Source organism: Carettochelys insculpta, chromosome 23, assembly GCF_033958435.1.
Source record: "Carettochelys insculpta isolate YL-2023 chromosome 23, ASM3395843v1, whole genome shotgun sequence".
NCBI lineage: Eukaryota > Metazoa > Chordata > Testudines > Carettochelyidae > Carettochelys > Carettochelys insculpta.
Genome location: NC_134159.1, coordinates 17,012,703 through 17,024,807, shown reverse-complemented (window position 1 = coordinate 17,024,807; position 12,105 = coordinate 17,012,703). Strand labels below are relative to the sequence as shown.

General features: G+C 43.4%; 1 protein-coding gene across 1 annotated transcript; it reads left to right on the top strand.

Annotated features, from left to right (window-relative positions):
* The first annotated feature begins 278 nt into the window (after positions 1 to 278).
* Positions 279 to 7,071, top strand: TMEM52 (transmembrane protein 52). The gene is made up of 5 exons (XM_074975584.1): positions 279 to 478; positions 852 to 895; positions 1,833 to 1,877; positions 4,968 to 5,137; positions 5,774 to 7,071. The coding sequence occupies exons 1-5, from the start codon at positions 425 to 427 to the stop codon at positions 6,091 to 6,093; spliced, it is 633 nt and encodes a 210-aa protein (XP_074831685.1). The 5' UTR covers positions 279 to 424; the 3' UTR covers positions 6,094 to 7,071.
* The last annotated feature ends 5,034 nt before the right edge of the window (positions 7,072 to 12,105 follow it).

Below are 12,105 nucleotides of genomic sequence, written 5' to 3'. Positions count from 1 at the left end.
AGGTGAGGCGGCCGCGGAGTGGGCTTGCAGCGACCAAGCGACTGCGCTCGCAGCCAGAACCTCCTGAAATCGCTCCGCCGCCGGCGCATGCGTGCAGAGCAGACGCTGTCGGCGTCCTCCCCCACTTCCCCGCTTGCTGCAAGAAACCAGGCAACGAGCAAAGGACAGGGCGGGTCTTCCTCCGAGGGGCGGGTCGCCGTAGAAATGTGAGCAGCAGACGGAGGAGGGAGAGTGATAAATATCGCCCAGAAGCGGCAAGCTACCCTGTAGCTGCTCGTTCTTCTGCAGGGAACGTTGTTCGGTGCAAGCCCAAGTAGGTTCTAGCTTTGCAAGACCTGATCTCTGCAGGGCTGTTGGAGACACCCAGTTACAGGCATTTCTGGACGGAGGGGAGCTGATCCTCCTTCCCCGGCAGCTTTGGGGCATGGCTGGCAAGATGCAGCGGTTCTGCGCGTGCTGGACTTTATTGCTGCTGCAGGTAGGTCCGGGGACCTCTTTGTTCGCAGGCAGGGACACGTGCGTTCGCGCCTGTTGTTTTCTGCGGGCTCGCGGCGCAGGGAACGGGGCTGGCCGGCTACAGCAGGCTGAAGACTCTTTCCCATGGCTTTAAAACCTGTTGGCCCTTCGGGCAACGCGGCGGGAATGTTGGAGTTTGGTCGCCCAGTTGAGGCCGGCGTGGTGGGGTTTTCTACTTCTGGCACACGCGCGGGGAGGCCGGGCGCACGAGCTGTAAATCGAAGCACAAACCTGGGAGCAGCTAGCCAGGCCAGGGCCTCCGAGAATCTAGGCTCTCTGCTGCCCTGTACGCTCAGGGTTTGTGTCTGATGTGGATTCTTTCTTTCCTTCTGCAGGCGGTGCTCTGCTCTTCCCAGAGTACCTGCGCCGGGCACGATCAGTAAGTAAAAGCGCTCTGGCTAAGGCACAGTTCTGCAGCTGTTTTAGTCATGTACACGGTGGGATTCTTTTCTGAGTTATAATTAGGTGGCTGTTTGGACTTCTTTCTGCTTATCTGTTCTCGCTGGAAAGTCTTTGCCTAGGACAATAACAGCCCGAATTGGGTGAAGCCAGTTCAGCTCATCTTTTCTTTTCCTTTCAATCTACTTGGGCGGTTGGGGTGAAAGAACTTTTATTTAAACTTGACTCTGTGTTGCCATCTCATGTTCATTTGAACTCTTTTTGTAGTAAAAAGTGCAGGTTCTAAAATCTTCACTAGAAAATCAGCTATTAAGTAACTCTTCAATTTTCATCTTCTCATTATTCCCACTATGCTGAAATGGCACAAAAGAAGGAATACAGTCCATTGACTGGATGCATGAATTGGTTTTCCACAAGCTGAATGCCATATTTTTCTGCCTGTGTGGCGATTTGGCTATTGCAAAAGTGATGTCATCTTTTTGGCATTATGTGCATCTCCCATTACAGCATTTTTGTTTGTATTACAACCATGGCAAAACTACTGTAAGAATAGCTTAGGATGACAAAGCTGCCTTTGATGGTAATTTTTAAGATGGATCTAAAGAGGTCAAGTGATTTGCAGTGCCTGATTTCCTTAATCTAAATAGTTTGTGTATCCAAAAACTAACAAATATGACGAGGAGTAAGCAGCTTGTTTTACACTTTTCACTGCAGCTTTGAGTTGTTTTTAATAGACATATAGTTAAAATTGTTTACAGCTATTTTAGGAAACCAAGTCCAGAGTTCGTTTTTAGGTTCGTTTTCTTAAACTGTTAGTTGGCTTTTCTGCTGTGCAACTACTGTAAAATTTAGTTGCTTTGTCACAAAACAAAATTTGAAAGTAGAGACTGAGATTAGTTGTCCACCTTCATTTGCAGGTGTGCTCGGCCTAATTCCAACTGGACTAGCCTGTGGTATGTTTGGTAAGTTCAGATATATTTTGTTTATCGTACATGATGTTTGGGAGATACTGTGAACAAGTTATAGTGGGAATGGATAGATAGAGACATGCTTCTCAAATGCTTAGTCAACTCTGCCTGTGGCTAAATGAAAGGTGCTAGTGGAATACAACCCAGATTAGCTCGATCAGAAAGTAAGTAATTCTGTGAAATGTGGGACACATTCCTAGATGAGTATTCCATTGACACAGCTCTCTCATGTTGCAGCTACTTGACTCTAAAGCCACTGTGCTTCAGTGTTCTAATTTTTTCCATGACGATGTGGAATACATTGTATGTGCACTGAGGCATGTGTGGATGCGCACCTCCAGTAGAAGCGCATGCTTCTGGCTGTGGGCTCTCTGCTAATCAGTTGGGGCCACATATGAATCTCTGCTGGGTGGCCACAGAGTGCTCAGCTTACAGAGAACAACCCCTTCTAAAAAGAAAACTTGCTGACACCCCCTTCGCAACAGACAACTTGCTGAATTGTTGCTTGTAAGGGGATCAGCAGAGCATTGGTGGACTTGTCAGTTCTTGGGATTGCTTAAGATTATGCTTATTCCTCTCTCCCTTTTATGGCAGAGGAGATGGTTTGGTTATGAAGTTCTTTCTTTCATGGCTAGCTAAGCTCCCTGTCATTGACTGAACCCTTTTTTAGACGAGTTTTACAACTTAACAAGGAGAGAAAACAAATAGGCAAACACTTTGTAATAGATCAGTTGCTCCATTATATTGCTTGCCACCTACACCTTGGCTTGCAGCTACAGACTGTACATGTCAAGATGTAGGCTGTAAAGTTTGAGGGGAATTCAGTGCAATTTGGCTAATGTTATGACAGTTTTTAGGCTTCTACAAATATGCTAAACCTCGGTAGGAATTGATATGTAGAACTGTTTAAAAAAATTAGTTGACGTTTGTGGACTGGCTTGAAGGGTGCTGTCCTCTGGCTGTGACAGCATTTACAAGCAGTAAAACTCGTAATCATAGCCGTGTAATCGTTATCTTTTCCCTCAAAGGTCCCTCCTAGACCATAGAAAAATGAAGGTTTATCTTCCACTTATCTCTTTGAATTGCTAGGAGGATCTGGTTGGCTGGTGATGAGGTCATATTCCACTCAGTCAGGTGGAATGTTTCATTATGAAGTTCCAGCAAGATTTTAAACTATAAAATGAAACTGCATATCGATTATTTCCTCTTCTGTCATTGCTGTGTTCTGAATTTTCTCCATTTTATTTTTAAAGTAACCTTAAATGTCCTGAAACTTTAGGAACCTACAGCTTCTGATCAGAGATTAGTTTTGAGGAAACAAAGTTCTGTTCTGATCAGCAAAGAAACTTGGCTTGGAACGTGGCTTTTCTAAAACATCAATTTCATAAGAGTTGTCCTTGGAGTACAAGGAGCTGTGGTTCAGGTCCCCTAGGTCAAGGAAGGCATTGGATTCCCATGGAGTACTAAAGGGTGTGGTATGGAATTTGGGGCAACCATCATTCAGTTCGGAACCCTAATGGCAGATTTCGTGGGTGAAGAATTATGTATGTCACTGTAATACTAACAAATGTTCTTTCCTTAAAATTAGAGGAAAACAGTTTATTTGGATTTAAACATCCCCTGCAGTAATTTCAATTATTTTTACATTGTCAGCTTTAGTAGTGTAGGAGTGCTGAGAAGGAATTATTTTGGAGGCATGTTTTTGACTTGTCAGTATTATCCTTAAAGTGGTTGGGAAAGAGAAAGGAAGCAGAATATTGTTGAGGTCTTTCTTCTGACTGATATGCACATTTGCAGATGGGAAAAGGATGCTCTTGTATAATCAGAACACAAAAGTCTGGTGTGTCAGCTGTTGTGGGCAGTTCACTCCAAAGTACCATAAAAATACTTAATCTGTGATCGTGGGTCTTTTTTCTTAACATCATTTCTAGGAAGTTTTTTTGTACGAGTCCCATTGTGCCACAATTTATAACTTAATTAGCTTATGAGAACACAATGCATCCAACAGCACTTTCAAAAATGGCAAAAATTCCAGAATTTAAAGTTGAGAAGGGAGACAGAAACACCAAAACCTAGATTTCTTCATGTGGTATATTGGGTGGAATTGACCCCTGTATGGAGGGGCCTATGCTCCATTAAATCTCACTTATGCACTACTTTGAGGACGTTAGGGCTTGTCTACACTAGCCTCCGCCTTCAAAGGGGGCATGTAAATGAGCCTGAACAGTGAATAGCAACAAGGGGCTGCATTGCATGTGCTTGATTCTTGCCACACAAACTTCAAAATTGCTAACTTCGAAGCGCCAGCAAGCCATGTAACCACAGGCACTTCAAAGTACCTGCGCAATTTCAAAGTGCCCTTACTCCCAAAACTTTGAAGTTCACGCAGTAAGAATTAAGCTAATGAGGTGCTGCATATGCAGTGCAGCACCTCATTGCTGTTAACCGCTCAGGCTCGTTTACATACCCCCTTTGAAGGAGGGGGCTAGGGTAGACAAGCCCTTGGTATTTCAGAGATCTAAATTTGGTATTGTGTAGAAGTCCAGATGGGAATGCTGGGAAGAGAGAGCGCCTTTCATGTCCAAGCTCTTGCACTGCTTTAATTTGTTCTGTAAAATACTGACTTAGGCAGTATATAGTATGAGGTTATACAACAGGTAAAGAGTTGGCAACATACAGATACACACCACGCTGTACAACTTCTACATTTGTCTATAAATGCAGGTCCTGATCCTGCAAGGACTCTCTAATAAACTGACTCAACTGAATTCAGTTAAAGTGAGTGGAGACAAGTTCACTTGCGCTAGTTGAAAGTCTGGCCTGTGATTTTTTTTTTTTTTAAACTTAAACCCTTCTTGACTCAGGCATGTTATCTGGTGATTGGTAGTATTTAAAGCTTGGACACATTAAGCTGATTGTTTTTGTTAGTGTCTTTTCTTATGCTGGCATCAACAAAAACAAGACTCCTTGGTAGGTAAGCTAGGCCTTGCGAAGAGCTGCATTAGAAGTTAAATCTCTTCATTCATGGAGGAGGAAAAGCATCCATAATAAATCAATGGGGTTCTCTCTTCCTGTTTCTCCTAGGTTGATTCTACTGACAGTGTTCACGCTCTTGCTATGTGGCATCACAGCGAGCTGTGTGAAGTTCTGCTGCCGGAAGAAAAGACCCCCAGTTCAAACCTTCCCTAGACACCCTTATGATATGACAGTCATCGCTGTTGATGGAGATAGTACTGCCCACAGCACGGTAACCTGTGAGTGTGCAAGATGAGCTATATTTCAGGGGCGCTTCAGGCTTTAACTCTGGAGATGCTGGCATTTGAGTGTGTAATACTCCTACACTTCACACCTTCAAAGCAAATATTAAGTAACATCTCAGGTCCTAAGAGGTAATATCAGCCCACATGTTATAGAGGGCGAAACAGAGGTAAAGAAGCTCAGTGACTTGCCCGTGGCTACATAGTAAGCAAGTGGCAGAAGGCAACTGGGGTTTTGTGCTTTTAAGGTTAAAATAAATCCCTGATGGACTGGCCTTGTGCATGTCCTTGGACACACCTTTTTCTTGCCCTGCCATCTTGTTCCACTTCCTACTAACTCCTCCTTACAGGAGCTACCACATAAAACCTGAATGGTGGAAGCCCAACTAATAAGTCTCTTGGTGTCTGGGTGACAGCATGTACTCATGTCAGATGCCTCATTGTAATAACTAACTGGCTCTACACAAAAGCATTATCTCCTGATTGCTCTCTGGGTGAGGCTGGGTGGGTTTCCTCTGTACTCTGATGCCACAGTGATAGATGCATTAAGCCACTGGAAGAACAGTGTCAGACCTTTTTACAAATATGCCTTTTATTCACCTGATCAAGCCCTGTTGTGCCTTCTCTTTACAGCATACAGCTCTTTGCAATACCCCCAGAGTGCCACACTTCCCTTTCCATTTGGGGATATGGATAGAAGCACCATGTCTCCTCCAGCCTACAGCCTCTATGCCCTGGAGTTGCCACCATCATATGATGAGGCCATCAAAATGGCTAAGCCCTACATCGAGACAGCATTGGTGGGCCAGAAGCTAAATGACATCCCTGAATTTGTGGCACCAGAAGAGCCAGTTGAGCACCAATATTCATCTGATCCTATGGCCATTGAACTGGAGACACAGCCAAGCTCAGAAGAACCGCAGCTTGCAGTACAAGGCCAACCTCAACTCTAGTTCATTTAGAGGTGAGGGAGACAGAGCAATACAAGGAGCTGGAGAAGCACAAAAGACATTAAAAGTTTGGTTTTATGTAACCATGGGACAATGCATAATCCGATCATTGCTAGGGACATCAGTCATGAGGGAGGAATGTTGCTGCAATTTCAGTAATCTGTTGATGCATCAAGGGTATTAAACGGAATAGGAAGACAACAGTTTATAAATACCCTGAACGGGTGATACATGGCTGCCAGATTGTGTTCTGCCAATGAAAAATAATCCCTTGTATTGATATGGCAATGAAAAGAGCAGGGGCATGGTACTGTGATAGAGATGCCTTCATTAGATGCCAGAATGACGCAGACAAATGCATTGTTCCTAAACAGAAGGTGATGTTTCCCAAACTTGAGGCAGAAAGGGAGTCTTGAGCAAATGCAAATTCAAGAGCTTCTACAGCTCGTCCCTTCTTTTGAGAAGGTTAACTATCCAGCAAATTGCTGAAGCACTGAACTCGTTGCTACGTAATGGTGGATGTTCTTTAAACTGAAAGAAAACAGCACCCAAGGATTTGACTATCATTCATGAATTGAAATGTGCAATGTTTGCACGTGGTGGGGGTAGGTAAGGGCAAAGACTTATGTGCCAATTATGGGAGACTCAAGTCATTTTTTTAATACCATTTTCAAGAGGGGAGTGAAGGGGAGGCTTGTTGTTTTTGCTCTGTGTTTTCTCAGTTACATTGCAAATTGACCTCAAAATAAAACTTGCAATACATGGTTTGGTTTTAAGTGTTCATTCTTTTTGCTGACTGAACCCAATGGGTTTGAATAACTAAATGATCTGGTAAACACTGAATGCTCTGTCAGCAAAAAAAGCCAGCAGTATGAATTTCAGGTAAAGTTAAAGATGTAGCGCCTGGCCTTTTTTATGTTTGTTATTTTATTATATTTCAACTGATCTTTTTTAACTATGAATAAAATGTTAACTTTTTAAAGGAAACTGTTTGTTTGCCTTTGTGAGATCTAAGTAACCTAATCTAAGCATTGCAGAGAAAAGTGTCCAACAGGAAACTCTTCAAAGAAATGTGCGAAGCATAGAGCAATAGAAATGAGCGCTGGCAGGATCTTTCACGTGTAGCTCAATTCACCTCCACTGTGTATGTCCTTGGAACTGTGGGGCTTGGGAACTAACAGTTTTTGTGCGTGTACATGGGAACCATATAAACCATCTGTTCCTTACACCTGCAGGTTCAAGAAATCCTAGTCCTGGAATAAGTTCTGATTGCTGGGATACTTTTTTCCAGGGGTAGTGTGATACTCTTATTTCTTCTTCGCTGCAGTTGTGGGTGGTAGGGAGGAAAACAGGGTAAACTCAGGTGAAAGAAAAGGTGAAGGTCAGAAAAGCCACAATTGCAACAACTCTGTTCGGCAGAATCCCTGTGAAATAGGTACCCTGCTGTTGCTTATCCAGCAGTAAGCATTTTTAGTATCTGTCTTGTATCTATTTATTTGAGAACTGAAGCCCTATCCACTGGTAATGATTGAACTATCAGAACTGTACACAGGGCCAAGGCTAAAAGGGAGAAGCCACACTAGTCTCAATAATAGTTTGTTGTAACATAGTTACAAAGGCCTGCTTATTGCTGAAAAATATCCTCTTTGGGGGGGAAACTGCAGTCCCAGGAAATAAATGTAGAGGGGAAAACAGTCCTGGTTTCTTTATGAATGAGTCGCTGGTCTGTGGAGACCATGATTGCACTGCTCTGAGAAGCTGTTTATTGCTACTTGGATGCATGGCACAAAGGGAAGAAGCCTTGGTGTCATCAATTAAAAAATCTTCACTTTGCAATGCATGTCATCTTTCACATTTCCATTTTTCTCCTTTAGCTACACCCAGCTTTTATAGGGTTCTTAGCTTAGCCTTTCATTAGGAAGGAATGACTGTGTTCCAGCTGGACTATAATGGCAAGTTTAAGTGTTGCAAAGTCATTTTAGCATCTTCTCATCCCATTTATGCTAAGAGGTGACAAGGAACCATGGCACATGGTCTGGGTCCTGTGCCATTCCCACTTCCATTCTTGTTCCCAAGAGAGAACATGTTTTGATCCAATTTCTGCAATTGCAGCAGATTGGGGGGGGCGGTGTGAAGAGTGATTGTGTTAATTTGTATTTCCTATGCTGTCGTCTGCTCTGACAGAGGTGTTTGCTGGGCCTTGGGGCTGTAGAAGACTCCAGAAGTCTTCCTCGGCCATCAAAGAGAGTGAGAAGCCTTCTGAGACCAGACTGAAATTCAGGACCAACCAAACCCTAAATATCAGAATTCTTAGAAAAAGGTGGAATCTGGCTCCTAACATATATCTTGCTTTGCAAAAATGAGTTCTGCTTTTGCCAGCCGGCGAAGATATAACTAGATGAACTACAGCTGCCAAGGAGGAGTTGTACTTTAGCTGTGCAGTTCCCATTGGCAACAGCCAAAGTTGTGCTTGGTTCAGCACATCTGCAAACTGGCACAGAAATCGTGGTGTTTGGTAACAGGAGTTCATGAGTATCTGAAACTCTCCTGGCTGAAGGGCTTTGTGAAGTTTGCGTACAAAACACCCTAACACAAATTACTTGTTTGATTCCAGTTCAGAGGGGAATTTTGTAGTTGCCTTAACTCAGTTATTGAAGATATTTAATAAGGGAGAAGGATACCGACCCTGACCTGTACCTGGTATCAGTGTGGTTGTGACTGCCTTTGTCAGGGCACATGCCACTGACTGACTGACACTTGCTGACCAAGTTGACTTCTTTCTCAATTTGCATTCTCTCTTGGAGATTAAATGGTACAGGGCCAGACCACATCACTGACTCCACTTAGCTGCAGACATAGCAAAGAGCACAGGCCTGATCTTGCTGACATTGGAGGTCCAAGTTCAGCTGTGGACTACAAAAGACACAGGAGTGGGTCCCATAGTGCTTTGCAACCTAGCGTCCATCTCCACGTTCCCTTCTTTCTATGCTGCACTTTTCTACAACAAATATTGATACATTGCAGTTACTGTTTGCTGTCTTGGCTGGGCCTGCTTTGACAATTTACCACAAGCATAACTTCCTGCTGCTAAGTAAAGTGACATTTCTGTGAAGCCTTAAATGCTGAGAGACTGCTCAAATGTTTTGTTTGTTTACTTGGTCAGTTTGGCCCTACCCCCCTTCCCCGCCAATTAAAACAGTTTTAAAACTGGTTAAAATCTGGTACGTCTTATTCCAAAAGGAGAGGGGGAAACAGTACAGGTTAAACCTATCTAATCCAGCACTCTCATCCAGCAACATCCGTAATCCAGAATGATTTTAGTTAGCCAGATGACTATGTATCATGGGTGTGGCCAAGTTTCCTGTGGTCCTGTAAAATTTGTTTATAACTCACTCTTTGTTCTGTGCTGTTTAGCTGTAATTTACACCTAAACGTCTTCTGAAAGCCAAGTAGGCAGTGGAAGTGTTGGTTTTGCTGCTAGACAATATTGACCTCCCAGTGTCCGGCAAATTGTCTCATTTCTCACTAGTCAGGTCCTGAGGGTACCAGACTAGAGAGGTACAACCAGTACTGTGAATTACAGTTACCTCTTTCATCAAAGTTTCTAATCAGTAGATCTCCAAAGCTATCTACCAAGGAGGTTGGTGGTTTTATGCCCATCTTCCCGGTGAGTAAACTGAGCTGCCATGACTCATCCAAGGTTATGCAGCCAGTCCATGGGCACAGTTGAAAAATCAACACGGGTCTCCTGAGTGCAGTCTCCACAGCCTTAGAGGGGAGAAATGCTGCTTAGTGAGGGCAGCAGTGGCTCAAGTTTTTATGGCCCATACGTTTTGTAGCCTAGCTGGTCCACAAAATCCCGTGCCTTAGAAGCAAGCAGTGCATAAGGGATGTGGCTATCCATCTCATAGTGTGACTTCCTTGATGGGAAAAGGTTCTTAAACATCCTCCTTATGTGCTAATTGATTTTGAGAGTCCTCATCAGGTTTTCCCGCTGCTGACTCCCCTTCTCACATGTGTTGACGAGTGATCTCCCAGCCAGTCTTCTTGTTCTCCTTTGCAACTTGCCTTTTGCCCAATGAATTACTCTAGCACGCTAGACTATCTACTCTAGTGGATACAGTACTGGACAAGGAGTCAGGAAGTGGAGTGGGTTACTGGCCTACTGGGTGATACAGGGCTAGTCACTTCAACTTCAATCATCCAACTTGATTTTGATGGCAGTTAGCTGCCTCAAATACCATTATGGATCTGGGGTTGCCAATATATGCCTCAGGTTCCCCATCAGTAAAATGGGGGTGATACTGATCTTTGTGAAGTGCGTTGAGCTCCACTGATGAAAAAGGTTAGATATTAAAATAACTAGGTTTAGCAATGATGGCTCATGGCAAGCGTGGTGAAGGTAAGACTGTGCCATCCTACTTTGTGAGAGGTCTTGTGGCTACTGCTTCAGAACTGCTTTGACACCGTGGGTCTACACCCTCAAGCCTGGCAGCAGTCCTTTTCTGGAAATGTGCAGGAAGCTCCCAGTAGGGATCTTAAGTTATTTCATAGTTATGCTCTGATTAGGAAACTGTTGCTCTCTAGTGGCTGTCAAAATATTTCCAGTACGATGGGTATCTTATTTCTCCAGCCAGTGCTGTGGCCGGCAGCTAGCATTCATGATTCTGGAGCTTGACACACAATTCAGTGCACATGCCCACTCTAACAGGCCAATATGATGATTGGCATGTAATGTTATTTTTGAAGAAAGCCATACAAGTTCTGAAATGCTGCACAAGTTAATTCTGCCTTTTTCATAACCTATCTCTTCTATCTACAAAAATTCCTGTTGTTTCTATTGTATGTTCCCTTCTTAAATTGCTAAAGTAAAGGCCCCAAACACTGCATTTGGCAATAAGGATATGGTAGTGGCTTTCAGAGTAGGGCCAGGGGCCAGGTAGGCAGGCAGAACTTCAGAGTCTCAATGGGTGGATGAGATGATGGTTTAGGGAGGAGGAGTTTAGTTTTACTGGAAACTGGGGACATTTTTGGGATGGGGGAGCCTATACAGGAAGGATGGGCTCCACCTAAACGAAGGTGGATCCTGACTGCTGGCACTAAACATTATAAAGGTCATAGAGCAGTTTTTAAACTAAGAGACGGGGGAAAGCCAATTGGTGCGGAGAAGCATGTGGATCGGATGGAGACTTCTCTTAGTGAAGAGTCCACTGATAAAGATTCTCTAGGTTTTAGTCAGAAAGGGAGGAGGGGAGATTATATAATATGCACCAGATCAGACAGGAAACAGTCTCATATAAAATAATCTAACACATCAGGGAAGGGCAGACAAATAAATGGTGGCAATTTTTTAAAGCGTGTCTACACAAGTGCTAGAAGTCTAACTAATAAGATGGGTGAACTAAAGTACCTCGTATTAAAGGAGGAGATTGACATAATAGGCACCACAGAAACCTGGTGGAATGAGGACAATCAGTGGGACACAATCATACTGGGATATAAAATATATCGGAAGGACAGAATAGGTTGTGTGGGTGGTGGAAAGGCACTGTATGTGAAAGATAATGTAGAATCAAATTAAGTAAAAATCTTAAATGAATCAAACTGTTACATAGAATCCCTATGGATAGTAATTCCACTCTCCTAATAAGAATATAGCAGTAGGGATATATTATCGATCACCTGACCAGGACAATGATAGTGACTTTGAAGTGTTAAGGGAGATTAGAGAGGCTATCAAAAAACTCAGTAATAATAGGGGATTTCAATTATCCCCACATTGCATGTTACCTCAGGACAAGATGCAGAGATAAAAGTTCTCGATGCCTTAAATGACTGCTTCTTGGAACAACTAGTATAGGAATCCACAAGGGGAGAGGCAATTCTTAACTTAGTGCTGAGTGGAACACAGGATCTGGTCCCGAAAGTAACTATTACAGGACCACTTGGGAATAGTGATCATAATATAATAATATTTAACATTCTTGAGGTGGGAAGAACACATCAGCAGTCCAA